This window comes from Artibeus jamaicensis, unplaced genomic scaffold, assembly GCF_021234435.1.
Source record: "Artibeus jamaicensis isolate MK-2021 breed Jamaican fruit bat unplaced genomic scaffold, CSHL_Jam_final contig_1998, whole genome shotgun sequence".
In the NCBI taxonomy this organism is placed as follows: Eukaryota; Metazoa; Chordata; class Mammalia; order Chiroptera; family Phyllostomidae; genus Artibeus; species Artibeus jamaicensis.
Genome location: NW_026521407.1, coordinates 15,764,965 through 15,784,830, shown reverse-complemented (window position 1 = coordinate 15,784,830; position 19,866 = coordinate 15,764,965). Strand labels below are relative to the sequence as shown.

Genomic DNA, 19,866 nt, shown 5'->3' with positions numbered 1-19,866 from the left:
TACAAAGGAGTTCCCCTCAGACTGTCAGCTGATTTCTCAAAAGAGACCTTACAGGCAAGAAGGGGCTGGAAAGAAGTATTCCAAGTCATGAAATGCAAGAGCCTACATCCAAGGTTCCTCTATCCAGCAAAGCTTTCATTTAGAATGGAAGGGCAGATAAAGTGCTTCTCAGATAAGGTCAAGTTCAAGAATTCATCACCAAGCCCTTATTATATGAAATGTTAAAGGGAACAGTAAAATGACATCAAATTCACAATTATTAACAACCACACCTAAAACAAAAACTAAGGAAACAGAACAGGAAAAGAACTACAGAAATAAGAGATCACATGGAGGGACAGCAACAGGGGAGTGGAAGGAGGAAAGAGGGGGAAAAGGTACGGAGATTAAGTAGAATGGAAGGTAGATAGAAAATAGGAGGAGGGCAAGAATAGTATGGGAAATGTAAAAGCTAAAGAACTTAAGACATGGACATGAACTAAAGGGGGGGAAGGTGAGTGGGAGAGGGTGTGCAGGGTGGAGGGGAATGAAGGGGGAGAATGGGACAACTATAATAGCATAATCAATACAGTTTATTTAAAAATTAAAAAAGTGTAGATGGAATGATGTAGGTATTCAAAAATTTTATTTTTTTATCTAAAAGATATTGTTTATTTATTAGGGGAAGGGAGGGAGATAGAGAGGGAGAGAAACGGTGATGTGCAAGAGAAACATTGATAGGCTTCCTTTCACATACCCTGACTGGAGATCTGGCCTGCAACCCAGGCATGTGCCCTGACAGGGAATCAAACGAGTGACCTTTTGGCTCACTGGCTGGTGCTCAGCCCACTGAGCCACACCAGCCAGGACCTAAATATTTTTTAAAAATATTGTATTTATTTATTTTTAGTGAGAGGGGATGAGAAGGAGAAAGAGTGGGAGAGAAACATCAATGTGTGGTTGCCTCTCATATGTCCCCTACCAGGGACCTGGCCCACAACCCAGGCATGTGCCCTGACCGGTAATCGAACTGATAACCTTTTGCTTTATAGGCCTGTGCTCAGTGCATTGAGCTACACCAGCCATGGCCTAAATATTTTTTTAATACTGCCTTAAAACCTAAATATTTTTTTGACACCCCCCCCCCCCCCCCCCCCCCCCGCCCAAATGAAATCATATTGTATCTTGGCTCACAGGCTGTGGTTTGCTGACCCCTGCCTCAGGCTCCTTTCTTTCCTAACCTTGCTGCTGCAGTCTTTCTCAACACAGCAGCTAGAGTGATCTGGTTAAAACATATTTTAAGTCTTGTTACTCTTCTGCTCCAAATCCCCATTGGCTTCCTTTGTTACTTGGAGTAAGAGCCAGAGTTCATACCATTGCTGAGAAAGAGGCCCTTATGATTTGTCCCCTGTATTGGTTAGAGCAGGCTAACTGATACAGTAGGCAACACCAAATTTTCATTGGCTTAATACAATAGAAGTGTATTTTATATGTAAAGTCCATTTGGCAGGGAGGTGAGACACTGTCAAACAGTCAGTTACAGATACAGGCTGACAGAAGCTTTTGTTTGCAGTGTGTGGTTTCAAGGTCTCTATGGGCCTTGGCACATTGCCTCCCAACAGGATACTTAAGAGGTGGCAGGCTGCTCAAAGACCTGAGGGAACCAATATTTTAGCCTACCTATAAGTCAAGCGTCCCAGCTGGGAAACTGATTTAAAAAATATATTTGATTTGGGATATCTAGCTATTTAATACATGATTCTGGTTCTAGAATTTTGACATGTCATGTGGTAGTTATTTGCCATGTTAGGTCTATTTGAAAGTTGGTACATACATATTGATTGATATTTTAGTCATATTTTTCATTTGCAAGCAACAGAAATGAAATTTAAATTGGCATAATTTAATAAAAGGTAATATAGTAGCTTGTATAATTAAATGTCCATGGTGGTAGGCTTGCTTTAACACAGCTGGATCCAGGAGCACAAATGTGGCTTTCATGTTCCTCATGTAAAGGTTTAGGCTTTTTAATGCATTAGGTGAGTTTTCCTGAATTTACTGCTTTGTTGAATGACACATTAAAGTCAAGGTTGCTGGACCAAAAATTTGACCTCTTAGAGTCATTGAAATCTAGTTAGGGTTCTACTGAGAGAATTATGTTACTATGTTTTTGCATGGGATGACACCATGTTAACAATTGGCTGTGGTAGAGCTTTTACATACTTGCAGGGATATGCACAGACAAGTATAGTAACGCTTTTCCCTGCTCTGCTTGTCTGCAGGCAGTGAAGTGAAATCTGCAAGAGTCCTTCCTGCTCGCTCAAGGCCTGCATACAGGAAAGAAGCAGGGGAAAAGCGTTACAGTCAGCTTTTGTTCTACAGCATTTTAAAACATAACAGGTATGTCAGATTTTTGGTCTATCAGCCTTGACAATGCCCCTTGAAAATGAACTGAGTACTCTCTGAGGTAGTAGGTCATATTATTGAAATGTATTTAAAATGTGAGTATAATAAAAATTCTTGTGAGGTTTTTGTTCTTGGAAAGAAATAACCATAAATTCCATAGTGTTATTTGACACCAGCAACCAAAATAGTTTTTTCACTAACAAAACTTGTTACTCAGCCTTAGAATGGCAGGTGTGATAAAGGATATATTAAAAATTCCTTTTAGATTTTAATTTTAAGATTATTTTAAAATTTTAAATTAGATCTTGTGGATTGATTGAACTCAAAACATGTGTTGAATTACTTATTCATGCTCTGAAACATTTGTGACTCAACTACAAAAATAAAAGAAAAATTTTACACTAACTACTACTGGTGATTGTCAAGTTACTCATGAAGTAATTTTGTTTTTTTTAGGTATATTGGAAAGTCTGATTCAGTTACGATCAGTGTATGGAATCACAAGAAGATTCATAAAAAACAAGGTGCTGGATTTCTTGGTTGTGTGCGTCTTCTTTCCAATGCCATTAACCGCCTTAAAGACACTGGTTGTGAGTAGATACTAGTACTTTTTAAATTTTACATACATACATGTTTTGGGGAGGAGGCAGATGTCTAAAAACTTAACTTATGTGTATGTTTGAAACACTGGTTAAAAATTCCTGGTCTAAATTTATGTTTTGGACTTAAAACAATAAAATATTTTAAATATGTAAATCCTAGAACTAAATTGGAGATGATGCTTAGGTACTAGTGAATATATAAGGGTTAACAAATGATTAATATCCAGTCGAATAAAAAAGGTATCAAAGTATGTATGCCTTTATTATTATTATTTTTAAAATTTCTTAGTATCCTTCTCTAGTTTTGGTGGATTTGTAAGATAAAGTGAGTTTTATTTAGGTGATTGGAGTGTTTAAGGTGGCACTTAATGGGTAGTTATTAGTGAATAAAAATATATAGAACTGGAAAAATTTAAAGTTATAGAAAGGCAAACATTATTTTGAGTATAAGACAGTTGTATTAACTTATTTTTTTCTATAGCTTATGTTTCACCAAGCTGGGCATTGGTGAAAATTAGACCAAGATCAAGACATTAGAAGTGATTTCCATATTGGATTGACAAGTTGATGTAGCATACGTATAGTTCATGCAGTCAGGTGACATAGCATCTTTCTGGGGGTGTTTCCATTGGGAAAGAGATGGAAATATCTTTTTGAATAGAATTTATTATTGTTTCTACAGAATTCTTTTTCAACATAATATAAAAAATATTGTTAGCTATTGTCATGGGATTTTAGTCCAGATGCCTATACTAAGCAAAAATTCACATATAATCTAGTTAATGAAATTAATAAATAAAAATAGAGTAAATTTAGCTTTGAATGTTAGATACATTGAGATGATCTCTCTTAACGCTATAGCCCAGATATATAATATTGACCTATTAAAAAGAAAAAGGGAGAAAATTGAGCTAGAATTTCCTAGGAGAATTTAAAGGGAACTAAGAATTTCTTATGTTTCTGGATTGACAGGGTAACCAACAGGAGATAGAAGACATTGGGATTGGAAAAGGTCTAGCATATGAAAACAAACTGTTTTTCTTACCCACCGCAGCAGGAAGACTAAAAAGTTATAGGTCACGTGTGTAACCTTATCTCTGGCTTAGTTTGGCCAACATGTATTGAACCTTTAAGTACTGTTCAAAATCCTGGTAATGTGAAGGTGAAAAAGGCTTGGATTCTAACCTCTTAGAAGCAAGAGCAAAGGCCTCCTGGCAAAGGGAGCAGGACACATTGAAAGGACTGAACAGAGGAGGAATTGCCTGTCCAAGTCCGCTGTATAGCTGAGTAGTAGTGTCCATTTATTTTGCAAAGGAAACATGTCTGTATTTTTGGTCAGGTGCTATAGTTGGGGGTTATGGATATTTCTTTCTGCTGCTGTGAATGTTTGATCGCATCAATTTATTTGACCTTTTGATGTGCAGTAATAGTTAATTTATCAAACATTTATTGAGCATCTGATATTGTTGGGGTGGAGAATTTTTACAAAGATTGTGATACGGTCTCCTTTTATTAATTCAGGATTTATTTAAGTAGATTGATGGCATATAGCTGTAAAAGAATTCAGGTGTAAGTGCTGCAATCAAAGTAAAACCAGTACGCTAAGGGTGACAATGTTCCCAGCTGTAACTGTCCAGGCCAGTATTATATCTGTTTTATAGGTGAGGCATGAGAGAATGAGTTGCCCCTCAATGAGTTAGTAGCAGAACTGACTCAAAACACTTGTTTCATCATTAAAACATGATTAATTCTTTAAATGATAGGCTTGATTTTCAATGAATTGTGGAAATTTACTATGAGTCAATAGATGTTACTCTCTGATACCAGCGTTTTTTAAAATTGCTTTTTGTTATTGTTGTTGATTTAAAATAGATCAGAGGTTGGATCTCTGCAAGCTTGGGCCAAATGACAATGACACAGTTAGAGGACAGATAGTAGGTAAGTGTGGAACTTGAAGTTACATGAATTTTGGTTTCATTCAAGCTGACCTAAACTCTAAATATGTTTTAAATCAAGGTACAACTGTCATTTTATTGTGTTGGCATGAATTAAATGAGTCATGTAAAATGTTCCAAAGCATGGATATGGGATTGAGGCTAACTTAATTAAAAAAAAAACTCAATAAACTATAAAGTTTGAAAATGAAGGCTTCTAATGTTGTGAAGAACTATTGATCCTTTAGGAAGGAATTCATTTAAAGTACCATATTTCGCCATGTATAATGTGTACCCACAGTTTTTTTTTTGCATTATACACGAGATTATTATACTCATGGCATGTAATCATTATACCCATGTATAGTGCACACCCTTATTTTTTTTCACAAAAATTTGGGCAAAAGGGACCTCTGGCCAAGGTGGAGGCATAGGTAGACACACTGTGCCTCCTCGTACAACCAAAAGATTTTTCAATTGTTGTCCAGCAATAATTTAAAAACAAAAAATAACCAGAAATGTGAGAAAATTGAACTGTATAGAAGTCTGACAACCAAGGAGTTGAAGAAGAAACATTCATCCAGACCGGTAGGAGGGGTGGAGACTGGCAGCTGGATGGAGAGGACTTGCGGCAAAGCTGTGGCTGGCTGACGCAGTGAGGTGGCAGCTGCTGGAGCTGATGGTCTCACATTCTCGAGCAGATACACTGGGAGGAACAACTGGGGAGAGAGACACACTGCACAACCCAGGGCTCCAGTGTAGGGAAATAATGCCTCAGACCTCTGATTGAAAACACCTGTGGGGGTTGAGGAGGCAGTGGGAGAAATTCCCAGCCTCACATGAGAGTTCATTGGAGAGATCCACTGGGTCCTAGAATGTACACAAACCCACCCGCCTGGGAATCAGCACCAGAAGGGCCCAGTTTGCTTGTGGGTAGCGGGGAAGTGACTGAAATCTGTCAGAGAGCAGAGCAAGAGCCATTGTTCCCTCTCAGACCCCTACCCTACATACAGTGTGACAACCAAGCAACGTGGGTTGCCCCGTCCTGTGAACACCTAAGGCCCTGCCCTTTACTATGTAACAGGTGTGCCAAGACAAAAAATATGGCCCAAATGAAAGAACAGATCAAAGCTCCAGAAAAAATACAACTAAGCAACAAAGAGATAGCCAGCCTATGAAATGCATAGTTCAAAACACTGGTTATCAGGATGCTGACAGAACTGGTTGAATATGGTCCCAAATTAGATGAAAAAATGAAGGCTATGCCAAGTGAAATAGAGGAAAATTATAGGGAACCAACAGTGACGGGAAGGAAATTGGGACTCAAATCAACAGTGTAGACCAGAAGGAAGAAAGAAACATTCAACCAGAACAGAATGAAGAAGCAAGAATTCAAAAAAATGAGGAGAGGCTTAGGAACCTCCAGGATATCTTTAAACATTCCAACATCTGAATCATAGGGGTACCAGAAGGAGAAGAGGAAGAGCAGGAAATTGTTGAAAACTTATTTGAACAAATAATCAAGGAGAACTTCGCTAATCTGGTGAAGGCAATAGACTTCCAGGAAGTCCAGGAAGCTCAGAGTCCCAAAGAAGTTGGGACCTAAGGAGGAACACACCAAGGCACATCATAATTACATTACCCTAGATAAAAATGAAGGAGAGAATCCTAGAAGCACTAAGAGATAAGGAGACAGTTACCTACAAAGAACTTCCCATCAGACTGCCAGCTGATTTCTCAAAAAAGACCTTGCAGGCAAGAAGGGGCTGGAAAGAAGTATTCCAAGTCATGAAATGCAAGGGCCTACATCCAGGATTGCTCTATCCAGCAAAGCTTTCATTTAGAATGGAAGGGCAGATAAAGTGCTTCTCAGACAAGGTCATGTTCAAGGAGTTCATCATTACCAAGCCCTTGTTATATGAAATGTTAAAGGGATTTATCTAAGACAAGATTAAAAATATGAACAGTAAAATGACAGTAAACTCACAGTTATTAACAACCAAACCTAAAACAAAAACAAAGCAAACAGCTAGAACAGGAACAGAATCACAGAAATGGAGATCACATGGAGGGTTATCAGCAGGGGAGTAGGAGGGGGAGAGAGGGGGAAAAGATACAGAGAATAAATAGCATAAATGGTAGGTAGAAAATAGACGGGGAGGTTAAAAATAGTACAGGAAATGTAGAAGCCAAAGAACTTACATGTATGACCCATGGACATGAACTAAAGGTGGGGAATGTGGGTGGGAGGAGGTGTGCAAAGTGGAGGGGAATAAAGGGGGGAAAATGGGACAACCGTAATACCATAGTCAATAAAATATATTAAAAAGTAAAAATAAATAATTGGGCAAAAAAGTGCACGTTATATACAGCAAAATAACGGTATACAAATAAAGTGGAGCACTGAGACTTTATAGATAATAAAGTTTTCTGAAAATAATTCTCAGTTTTTGAGTAAATATTGAATGCTTTGTTTAATGCCTTACAGTTTAAAAATAATTGTGCTAATTGAAAAGAAAGCAAAATGAGGAATGGTGGGAAAGAAAAAGAATGAGCACTAATTGGACAAAAGGAAAAATTGTTATCTTAGTCAAGGCACTTAGTGGGCTAATGGACTATCTTTAATTAACCCAGAGGAGGGGCATTCTGTAAAATTTCCTGAGACTTATCTTAAGAATTGATGGATTGAAATTTGATCAAGATACATAGCAGAGGTGGGCTCCTAAAGAAGAAAAAAGCAATTGGAATCATACCACTTCATTGTAGAGCAGAATTTAGAATGAAATGATTGTATTATGATCCCACCAAACAGGTTTCAGTTCCCACAGGTACTTGAAGGACCTCATTTTATAAGGCTATGAATTGGGTTCATAGTTAGGGAATTGCCAGAATAGCAACAGAACAAAAGCCCTATTGCAGTTATCATAGGGAAGTAATTATCCTGCAGCATTATTGATAATTCCTGTCATTCTTAGGTTGAGAAGGGAGTAAGAGACTTAAAAATAAACCCTGGCTTATAAGACTTTTCCTACTTTATTTGATTTGGTCTGTTATGCAATGTTTACCAACTAATGTCTAATAGTAACAAAATAGTTTTAATGGGTATAAATTCACACTTTTAAAAATAGCAGACTTTCCTTTATTAGTGGTTAGACATATACTATTGGAGTATACTATATAAAGAAGAATGTTTTACTTTAAAATGTGTTTGTATTATATATTTTTTAAAATTTAAATCTCTTGTGTAAATTTGTGTTCATGATAGAGTTAGGCTGCTTTAAGATCCTACAATTCTGTCATTTAAGAACAGAATGAGTTCTAGTTCTGTAACAGCTTTTTTGGGAAATGGAGAAACATATGTTAGAACACTAACTATAAAAAATGCATATTCCCTTCTAATATTTTTATATACTTATATATGTATATATACTTTATGATTTTAACTACAGTGAATTAAAATTTTTTATTTTGCTTTCACTTACTGTAACCATTATTCATGTTTATAATCAGTGATTTTTAGAGTATGAATTATATTAATAGATCAGAACTTAATCACTGGACTGTCAGTTTTTGCTACTATAACATTAAAACTTGTAAAACATTTTTGTACACTTAGCTTTATCATTTTTTTGGATCGTTACCTTAGAAAAATGTCTGAGGTGACATGTTGTGGAATTATGCACCTGAAATCTCTATGTAATTTTGTTAACCAGGGTCACCGCAATAAATTCATCAACAAAAAAAGATAAATAAAAATCTCTCAAATTGAGGTGATTGATTCAAGGGTTTCAAACCCTTTTCCTTCCATTTACAATTGTTAGTCAATTCTTTCCAACTCTTGTGAGGTATTTAAAAACTTTTTATATAAATACAATAAAAATATAGACAGAGTACCTAAGGTTCATCCATAATGTGCTATTGTTATAACCTTTATGTGCACCTTTTCTCTTAGTTTTTTAAAAATGAGAGCATACCATGCAGACTTGCCCATAACCTGTTTCGATCTATTAAACATCTTTTTTTTGTTCTTGGATACATTTCTATAGCACTTAAAGTTTTGTATGGTAGTCTGTCCTGGGCAAATAATTAATTTAACCAGTCCCTTATTGTTGGGCATTTAAGTTGTTTCTGATGTTTAATATTATGAGTAGTGTTCTGATAAATGTAGATTTCTGTGACTTATTTCACATATTGCTAGAATTAGGCTATCTAGAAACAGAATCCCATCTAAAAATTGCTTAGTCTTTTGTAATACAGCATTTGGAGATGTACAGTGGAGGCTCATGAAATCCTTTAGCTTTGAACCTTAGTATTATTCTAAACAAAGCTAGAAGAAAATAAATTGTTTCTGCTGTGATTGTATTGCAGTAAGCATTTCACTTAGCCTTTCTCATAAAAACTAATTAATTTAGTTTTCTAGTACAGTTTTAACACTTACGTTTTATTTACTTTCACTGAGTAGGTGTGTTGTAGTGTTGTCTCCTATAAACAGAACAATGTGTTAAACTTTCTGATTTTTCAAAATTTTTACAGAGCAGGAAAATTTCAGAATTTTGAAACACTTCCTAGAATAAAGGGTTTTAGGACATCATGCCTTTATGTAGTATTCTTTAAGTTGGGCTGTAGTCAATTTTTTGGTACCTCTTCTATCTTTCTGGAGAGTTGCCAAAAAATAGAATAAAAGATAATAGAGCAGTGAGGACTTCAGGCATCTTATTTAGCCAAACTTCCTCATTATTTATATTGGGATTATCTCAACCTCAAGAAAGTTAAGTGGTTTGTTCAAAGTCACAGTGCTAAACTAGATGGTATAGCCTAATTTAGAGTTCACATCTCTTACTGCCAGGTTTTTTTTTTTTTTTTAATTTAATTTTTAGAGGGGAGGGGGGAAGGAGAGGGTTGGGGGAATAGTAGTTTTATACTACACTGGATGATGATGTACTGTTTTAACTCATGATATTCAGGTCTTGCCCTATTGCCAGAATCTAGTATATTTTTTTAAAAGATGGGTTAAGAATTAAACTGAGATTAATGTGATCTTTTCACATTCCTTTGTATTGAATATACCTGAATATACCTTTTATGTATTCTGCCTCTTAAGTGCACTATGCCTTGCATTGCCCAGTATGATTGAAAAAGGTAACTAGACTCTTCTCCATGAACATTTTAAGGTAGGAAATCTTAAAATTCTAGTATTCCTAAAGAAAAAAATCCCATGGAAAAAGAAATTACAGAATTTAGTAGAAACTAAAGAGTTTATTCTGAAGTATGAAAATAAGCTAAGCCAGATGACTTTTAAAGAAATGTGTATATATTTATGTATGTATTTATTTAATTATAATTCTTTTTTGTTCTATGGCTCCTAGTAATGTTTTTGTTGTTTAATAGTAAGTCTTCAGTCCAGAGACCGGATAGGCACAGGAGGACAAGTTGTGGACTGCAGTCGTTTGTTTGATAATGATTTACCAGATGGGTAAGCTACAGTCATTAGAGAAATATGCAGATAATATCCTTATAATAATGAGAAATAAGTTGATATTTTTGTATACTTAAAAAATTTGCTGATTCCAGAATCTAGGTTTTCCTTTTACTTGGAAAATTAGTATTTTGTGATAAATTTATAAAATAAGCCATTAATTAGTTGTTAAATTTGGTTCTTAAAAGTTTTGACTAGGAGACAAATCAAATTTCTTGACAAATAGAACTCTCTTGTAAATATTATACTTCCAAAAGAAAACCCTTTTGTTTGGTTAAATTATTCAAAACAAGGCAAGTGAGTGCTGAATCTGAGGCATTTCTCTATTAGAAAGATAGGATAGAGAATCTGTATAATATTAATTATAATATAGTAACATTCGTTGAGCATACATGTGTCAGATATTGTTATAAGCACTTTATGTAATACATTTATTTCATTTAATTCTCATTGCATGTGATTCTGGAATTAGGTCATCTGGTATCCAATTCTTAGTCTTCTGCTTACTAGTTTCATGAATATGATCAATTTATTTAACTTCTGTAAACTTTGGTTTATATTTATAAAAGAAGATGATAACAGTACATATGCCATAAATTATTGTGAAGATTAAATGAAATCACTTGTGTGAAGCACTTAGCACAATGTCTTGCATATAGTAAGTGCTTAATAAATAATTAGCTACTCTTATTACTACTGCTACTACCATTATTAACCTCATTCATTTCACAGATTAAAAAACTAGAACTTGAAGGTGTTAAATAACTTGCCAAAGGCCACATGATAAATGGCAGAGCTGGAATATAAGTTTAAGCTTTAATTCCAAAGCTCTTTGTCACTTTCACTATCTTTGTTAATACTAGTTGTGACACTGTTCTGATTTTACTTTTTAGTTTCAAAATATTTTTAATTAACCTCAATGAGGTATTACATATACTATAAATTATATTTATCTAAAGTATGTAATTGGTTGAGTTTTGAGTTTATTTTTGACATAAAATTTTATATCCAGCCTGTGGTATTTGCTCATTTTGTTAGAACTGTTAAAAATCACTATAATTTAAGTTTGTTTATAGATCACTGTAGCATCTTGATGTATATGTTAACTTTCATGGATATGAAGTAGATTATGGTACTTTTGAAGGGGGAATTTAAGGTGAAATAACTAATCAGTACTGGGAGATTACAACAGTATAAGTCTCAAGCATTCTAAACGTTCTTTACATTATTATACTATAATTGTAAACACAGGGGAAAAGAAAGAACCTCTTAACATCTCTTTATTTTTATATCTTAAGGCCCCCCCAAACATCTGCCAGTGCTTTTAGTGGAAATATTAACATTACCACATTTCTACAGTCATTAAACTTTTGTTGTTATGTAATTAATAAGGAATTGAGGGAAAAGTAGCATTGTTGCTGTTTAAAAAAAATAGAGTAGGCTAAATGATTTAAAAAGCTTTTATATACTTTCCTAGTTAAATTTTAAAAAAATTGTGTGGTTTTTATTTTTAGTATGGCCTTCCCTCACCCCCTCAATTATGCAGAAATTAGTGTAATTTAATTAAGCATTATTGACATTATTGAAAGATTCTCAGAGTTTGGTTGATGGAAAATACTACTCACACCTCATTGTAAATATTTTAGAAGCTTCAGAATTCCAGAAGATATACTGTACATTAAAAAAATAAGTTGAAAAAATTCTTTCAACATTCTGCATATTGCTTTCAGTTTGTCATTCTTTTTTAAAAAATATTTTATTTATTTTTAGAGAGGGGGAAGGGAAGGAGAAAGGGGAGGAGAGAAACGTCAATGTGTGGTTGCCTCTCATGTGTCCTCCACTGGGGACCTGGCCTGCAACCCAAGCATTGTGCCCTGACTAGGAATTGAACCAGCAACCCTCTGCTTCACAGGCCCTTGCTCAATCCACTGAGCTACACCAGCCAGGGCTCAGTTTGTCATTCTTGATTCATACTCACAAAGCTCTTCTTGGCTTGGTTATTGCACTAAAAATATTTAGTATCCACATACCTAGTAATTAATATCTAATCTCATCATTTTTATTTAAGCTGGGAAGAAAGGAGAACTGCTTCTGGAAGAATCCAGTATCTAAACCACATAACAAGAACTACACAATGGGAGCGCCCAACACGGTAAGAACATACAAATATCTGTCCATGGCTTGTGCTATTCACGCTCCTGAAGTCATCCCTTTCTGTTTAACTACCGGCTTTTACTGGATTTTCTGTCTTGGTTCATACTGCTCTAGATCAGTAGATCTTATAGCAAGTGCTATTATTTTTAAAAAGTAATTTCAGTAAAAATTATTTAGCAGGCTATCCTGTTATTATAGCTTCTGGGCCTGTGATGGTACTGAGAAAATATTTATTAAATGAGTTAAATGAATAAATTGAGAAGTTATCTTATTTCTGGGACTCTTTTAATTTTTTAATTTTTTGAGTCCATTATTTATTGGTTGTAACAAAATATATAGAGAGAATTTACATTTGTTCAGTCATACAGGGGGATGATTAGATTTTTTGCTTCAAGTGAGGTCTGTAATCAAGATAAGAACCAAATGCTCGGAAACCATATGGAGGGGCACCTGACTTAAGAGTGCAGAGACAGGGGGATAGTGGAACTTGCAGAGGAAAACTCTGAAGGAGTGGAATTTCTGCATTACATCCTGAAAAATGTCAGGATTTAGCCTAGGTAAGGGGAAGGTGATGAAAAGTGTTCAGGGTAGCACTGTGCTCAGCATTTGGGCGGTAGCATTGAACAAGGTGGAAAGACCTTCAAGGAGCTTAATGTATAAAGACATAGAAATGCAAGATATTTTTGGAAACTCCAAGGAAGTGCTTTATAAGTGACTAAAAATGAATAGGATAAGTGGATAATTTTTTAATCATTTTTATTTTCTTTTAAGTAGAACAAAGTTTGCCCTGACCAGTATGACTCGTTTGGAGTGTCATCCTGTAACCGAAATGTTGAGGGTTTGATTCCTGGTCAAGGCACATGCTTAAGTTACGTGATCCCCAGTCTGAGTGTGTATGGGGAGGCAACCATTCAATGTTTCTGTCCCACATCGGTATTTTTCTCTCTCCCTTCCCCCTCTCTAAAAGCAATGGAAAAATGCCCTCAGATGAGGGCTAAAAAGACAAACAAATAAAGTTCAATAAAAAGAAACAAAGTTTATTTGCCACCTGTACTGACTGTTTTGCCCCCACCCCCACTCCCTTTTCTTCCTGAGCAGGACTGGCTGGCACCAGACATAGAATATCAAATGCTTCTCATTAGCTATACGTACTTTTATTTACTAAGGAGTAATTGCTTAACTCATTGAATCACAAAGTTTTCTCTGATGTGATTCTTGGGTAAAAGCTTAGCTCATGTTGCCATTTTAAAAAATGCTTTTTTGAGAGTTAAATTTCTAGTATTAAACTGCCAAGGTTTTTATTGAAGCCAGATAGCCCATTTTTATTGTATGAGTGTAAATGAATGTGTACTTGTCAGTGTTTTAGTGAAATCCATTTCCTCCTAACTCATTTAACTGATAAAATAGACTTTAATTTCCACATGTTTAAAGCCGATTGTGTTGTAAATGTTAGTTTGAAAATTAACTCTTGATTATCCTCTTAATATTTATTGAGCTACTCATATTTATTTATATGCGCCAAGCACTATTCTGGGTGTGGGGGATATGTGTAGTGATGAACAAACTAGGCACTCTTGTCTCTCAGTAAGTGCTGGTAGACAAAGACAAGGATGCAAATAAAAATACCTGAAATAACTGCTATGCTGAGGAATTAGGGTTGATGTGTTATCAAATGCCTGGGTGACTACATTAGATTCAGATGTCTCGTAGAGGCCACATTTAAGCTAAAGCTGTGATTTGAATGACCAAAAAAAAACCCAACAAAAAACAAAAGGAGCTTAGCCTAGAAGAATGGGAGAAAAAAGCATCTTAGGTGGAAGGAAGAGCTACTGTCTAGTACTAAAATAGATGACCTTTTCAAGTTCAAGGAACAGAGAGAAGCAGTGTGGGAGAATGGTGGGAATCAGGTATGAGAGGGAGGCTGTAGCTAAGTGAGGTAGGACTTTGTGAGCTAGTACTCACATCTAAAAATCTATGTGGATTTCGTGTAAAATGTAATTAAAATCAACATGAAATGATTGAAAGACATAATTGACTTTCTGCTTATCACTTGAGTTTCCTTGTGCTTGGAGATTTCAGGCTTTTATTCAGAGTTTTTGGAATCATTATACTTGTATTAATCATTCCATTTTCTTATAAGTAATTGTTACTGCAGTACATGCATTATCTAGAGAGCTCTACTGAATTGAGTAACTTTTTTTTCCCTGTTACTTTCCATAGACCAGCATCTGAATATTCTAGTCCTGGCAGACCTCTTAGCTGCTTTGTTGATGAGAACACTCCAATTAGTGGAACAAATGGTGCAACATGTGGACAGTCATCAGATCCCAGACTGGCAGAGAGGAGAGTCAGGTCACAACGACATAGAAATTACATGAGCAGGACACATTTACATACTCCTCCAGACCTACCAGAAGGCTATGGTATGACAACTAACAAAGAAAAAATAAAGTGTGGTTTACTGATTTCAGCTTGCTAAGAAAGCCGGAAAATCAACTTTTAAAGAAGTTATTAATCTGGGTTTAGGAGTTCTGCATGAAAATAAAAGTAAATATAAAACCTTCCAACTTTGAAAAGTCTTTGAAGTGGTAGAAGACTACCTGACCAACAGTTTGACCTTGGGCTGGTCATTTAACCTCAGCCTTTTGCTCTTTTATAATGAAATAAGATGAATGATACCTCTCTCTATCACAAAAGTATTATGAGGAGCATATGAAACAATATGAGACTTCTTTGTAAGTAGGCCCCGTATAAAGGTAAGATGGTATTGTTATTGATAATGGTAATCTGAAGTCAGGCCTGAAATGTAATTTTCTAGACATACATATTTAGAAATAACTTCAAAAGCATTTTTCTGGTGGTATTTATATACTATATATATATAATCTATAATTTTGGGTTATTTGAATAATGAGATTATTATTGTAAATGATGTAGTCATTTCTGTTTGTATAAAATTATTATAATCATATAATTTCCTGAATTGTACAATTTCATGTGGAAGATGATATGGATCTTCTAGGTGAATACAGAACTTTCTAAATTAATTAAAACTTGTGAACTCTTGTAGATAGTATGAACTTGTTCTCTCCTTCCTTGCTAAATGCTAAGGAAGCATCCTCCTCTCAACAGCCTGCCCATATAAACTGTCCTGGGCTGCTGGTGACACCTAATGACCAACACTGGGAACCGCCCGATCTAACTTTTATTTTTACTGTAGGGTATTTTTTAAACAGTTCTGCAAATACATGATTTTAACTTCATTTTTAAATGTATTTTAATTCTTAATTAAAAAAAACCCCTCAATTTGTTTATTAATTGTGCTCTGCTGCATAGGTGCTCTTATAGCATAGCTGTTTGGAGTGGGGGTGGTTTTACTTTTATAATATTTGTATGACATGGATTAAACATTTTTTAATCCAACCAAAAGAGAGTAAAGAGGGCACCAAGGCTAAAAGTATTGCAGTTCTTATCTATAATCAGTTTTAAACATTTTTATGTTTATAATTTTAAAAGGTTTAAATTTATTGACTTAGTTATAGGCTTATAAACAAATTAAATTTATAATAATAAATATTAGCAATAGTATTATCGTTTTATATGTTGGAATTTCTCATTAGATATTGTTTAAGAAAAAAGTCTGTTTCTTAAAAACATGACTACATAAAGACTTAAAGCCACCAGGGAAGGGACCCTTTCACATATTTTCTCTTTTCCATGGCGTTCTCCTTTCTTCCCTGGGGCTTTGACTTAATGTCCACTTTGACTCTTTTTCTCCCCAATATGCACACTGTGCTTTAGTCCTCCTCTTTCTAACTTGATGATTATTCCATCTTTGCCTGTTTTTGACTATAGAGTATCTCCCCTGCATTCCGTCTTTTTCACTTCTGTTTAAGTGCAAATATAGTGTTGAGAATACACCTCTCTCAAGAAAATCACCCCCCACAAGTTTTGGTATAAAATTGGCGTAATAAAAAAAAACATTACTGTCCAGCAGACCCTTTGAAAGTTTCTGGAAGTACCTCAGAATCTTCCTACTTGCCTGGCCTCTTTCTCTGAGCCTTCTTTTGCTCCCCTCAGGATCCACATTCTAGACAAAGAAAAGATCATTTTTCTCACGTTTGTTTTGTTGAATTTGTGGTACTGCCACAAACTTGTTTTCTGTTTTGCATTGCAATGTGGCTTTAGATTAGTTGGCCCGTGACCCCTCGTTACTATTGATAAGATTATTTCCAGGACAAAATGTATTCTGAGTTCAGAACACGTGATTTGTAAAGCAAGATTTTTGTAGTAATATAGATTGGTAATTTGGATAATTTACTTATTAATAGTCTTGTGTCTATAGCTGTCTTTGGTTTGGACATTTTGAATATGTTTTTATTAGTAGTATTTCTTAATTTTACAGAACAGAGGACAACACAACAAGGTCAGGTGTATTTCTTGCATACTCAGACTGGTGTGAGCACATGGCATGATCCAAGAGTGCCTAGGTAAGAATGTATTCTAAGTACTCTCCATACCCTTGAATATCTATTTTACCTAGGATTTCTTCAATTACTTGATCTTCACCTTCTTAAAATAGTTTATTTAAAAGTTTGGTTTTTTCTAATATTCATGTCCATTTGACATTTAGTATAAAGTCCTACCTACTTCTCTGTAACTCTACCCCAGTGTCCTACCCCCAACCAATCCTCAGTCCCTCTCCACATTCCCCTTTTTAAGAAATCTGGGCAACAACATGGGTTTTAGGAGTTTGAAAACAGACCTGGGGAAAAAAATATAAAATCTTAGAAAAGACATACCATACATATATTTTTTTTAAAGGATAGAAAATTGATATTTCTGGTTAGGCTTTTTAAAAAAATAGTTTATTTTAACCTTATAAAAGTGTATTCAGTGTTCTCTTATGTGTTCCTTAATAAAGTTTCACTTTAATATAGAAGTATAGCATAATTAAGTTAAAATCTATTAAATGCCAAATTTTGTGTATTTGAACTACAGGCATTTACTGCATTTACCTGAGATGTTTTTCCCCCCTTAAAGCTTACACTCAAAGCTCTACTTGTCGATTCATGTATTTGAATCAAAACCAGATGTGACTGGCTGATCTTGGATTACCTTGATACCTTTACTTTATTTATAAATAAAACTATAATAACGAAACTATTTTACTTTGTCATAGAACTTAATTAGATTCTTTTAAGGGCAACAACCAAAGAAATGTGATATCACTAATTATCAAGATTGTCATTTTTGTGTCTTGGTAATATAAGCTGTTAGTTTAAAAATAGTAATGGGGAGGAAGTTTTTGTCTTATTAATAAGCTCACTGAAAAAAACCACAGCCTGTCTTTTAGCAACAAGACTTTTATTATGTAAAATGTGAAAAGAAGTGTTATGGATTCCGTTATTCCAACTGAAGGTCAATGATCAGCTTTTTAATAAAATAGTTTAAAATTGTTAGAAGGAAATGTATAGAACAAAGTGCTCTTTAAAAAACTAAATGTTTTACAATAGTTAAAGTAGATCTTGAGTTATCTGTTGAAAGAATAGTATGTAAGCTGGCATCAGAAGATGAAATAGATTTTGGCAGCACTGTTGGTAATATGTTCTTACTCTTAAGGAACGTTAGTTTTTCATTAATGATTATGTAGTTTCTATAAAGGTTTAAGAATATTTCATGTGTACTGGCTGCTGTGGCTCAGTGGATTGAGCACTGGCCTTTGAATCAAAGGGTTGCCAGTTCAATTCCCAGTCAGGACACGTGCCTGGGTTGTGGGCCAGGTCTCCAGTAGGGGGTGCATGAGATGCAACCACACATTGATGTTTCTCACCCTCTCTTTATCCTTCCTCCCTTCCTCTCTCTCCAAAAATAAATAAACAAAATCTTAAAGAATATTTCATGTTAAGTATTGAATAATAACTTTATGAAATTATGCTATGGGCTCTTTTTCTTTAGTCTTTATACTTCAAATTGTTATCTTAAAAATCATCTTTATATCATATATCATGTCCTTTGTTTTTAGAGGACCCTTTAGTAAACATACCATTTATGTGGAGGATCTTTTATCAAAGCAGACTATAAGCATTTAGATTCTATTAAAATATCATCACTATTCAAAGACATTTATAAAATACTGTACCTCAGATACTTTATTTAAAGATATCCAGTAAGCTTAGGTTTATCTGAGAAGTCCCATTTCGTCAAGTTTTACATATCTCTTTAAAACAATAATTAATGCCATTACACACTGACTATATAGTCTTGAAACACTATTACTTTTTATGGCTGTGTAACATTCCATTTTTCTTCAGTCATTTTCCAAGTGGAAATAAAGATTGTTTCCAGTTTTCTGTTCTTTTAATCAGTTCTTTAGAACTTTCCCATCCATTCATCCATATATGACTAGATTTATAAAGTTGTAAATAAAATGATATAAAATTAAATTCTGCATTATATAAAAAGAATTATTCATTCTTTGATTTCAATATTTGCTCTTCATTTCTGAAAGTTCCACTTTAAAAATCTGTTTATGCTTGATAATCTCTCACTGATTGTTTGCCTTTGTAATTGTTCCCTAACTTTTTTTTTTAATGTTGCATGTCATTGCTGCTCTCTCTCTGTTTGATCTCTGGCAGTACTTGGGAATCTAACTCTGTGGTTTATTGTTTCCACTGACTCTCAGTCATCCAGACTTTCCTTTTTGAAGTGTTTGGTGATCTTTGTGAGTTTGTTTGATCTTAATTGGTTTGAGTTCTGTGGACCCAAAGTAGGAATTTAGGAAGTTTTCCTGGAATCACTTCATCCGTCCTTTTAGTTCTCATCTTAGGGGGCAGTTTCACATTTCCTTTTCCATCTTTGCTGCTGGCCCGAGACATTTCCCAGTTAACAGCTACACACCAGTAGGCCTACCCTTCTGCTTCCCTGCTGCTCAGGGTTAAGGAAGGATTTTTAGAACTTTTCCCTTGACTGCGTTGAGACTCACGTTGTCTCAAATAGTGTGTTCTTTTCAAGCTTTAGTTGTTCTGCGGTGGAAGAGTCTCTTGGAGCACCTATAAGCAGAAGCCAGAATTACTGTTTCAAAAAAATCTATGGATGTTTGTATGTGCCTATCACTTTGTTTCATTATGACCAAGAAGAGATGATTTCAGGCAATTTCTTTTCTAGTTTAACTTTTAAAACATGATTTTGATGAAATTTGTCACTATAATTATCTAAGTTTACATTAGACGTGCTGCTTTTATATCATTTTTTTAAGGTCTTGTATATCTTCGTCTGTATATAATGGTTATTTTAGGAATGCATAATACAGCTG

General features: G+C 34.8%; 1 protein-coding gene across 2 annotated transcripts in view; it reads left to right on the top strand.

The window, feature by feature from the left end:
* SMURF2 (SMAD specific E3 ubiquitin protein ligase 2) overlaps positions 1–19,866 on the top strand; it is a 121,384-nt gene that overhangs the window by 74,150 nt on the left and 27,368 nt on the right. Inside the window, exons 2-8 of one of the 2 annotated variants that reach the window (XM_037127989.2) lie at positions 2,262–2,379; positions 2,842–2,975; positions 4,860–4,925; positions 10,310–10,394; positions 12,466–12,549; positions 14,772–14,974; positions 16,957–17,041. In XM_037127989.2, coding sequence (XP_036983884.2) covers positions 2,262–2,379; positions 2,842–2,975; positions 4,860–4,925; positions 10,310–10,394; positions 12,466–12,549; positions 14,772–14,974; positions 16,957–17,041 — 775 coding nt within the window. The remainder of the gene's footprint in view (positions 1–2,261; positions 2,380–2,841; positions 2,976–4,859; positions 4,926–10,309; positions 10,395–12,465; positions 12,550–14,771; positions 14,975–16,956; positions 17,042–19,866) is intronic. The other variant, XM_037127988.2, reaches the window with a different exon arrangement.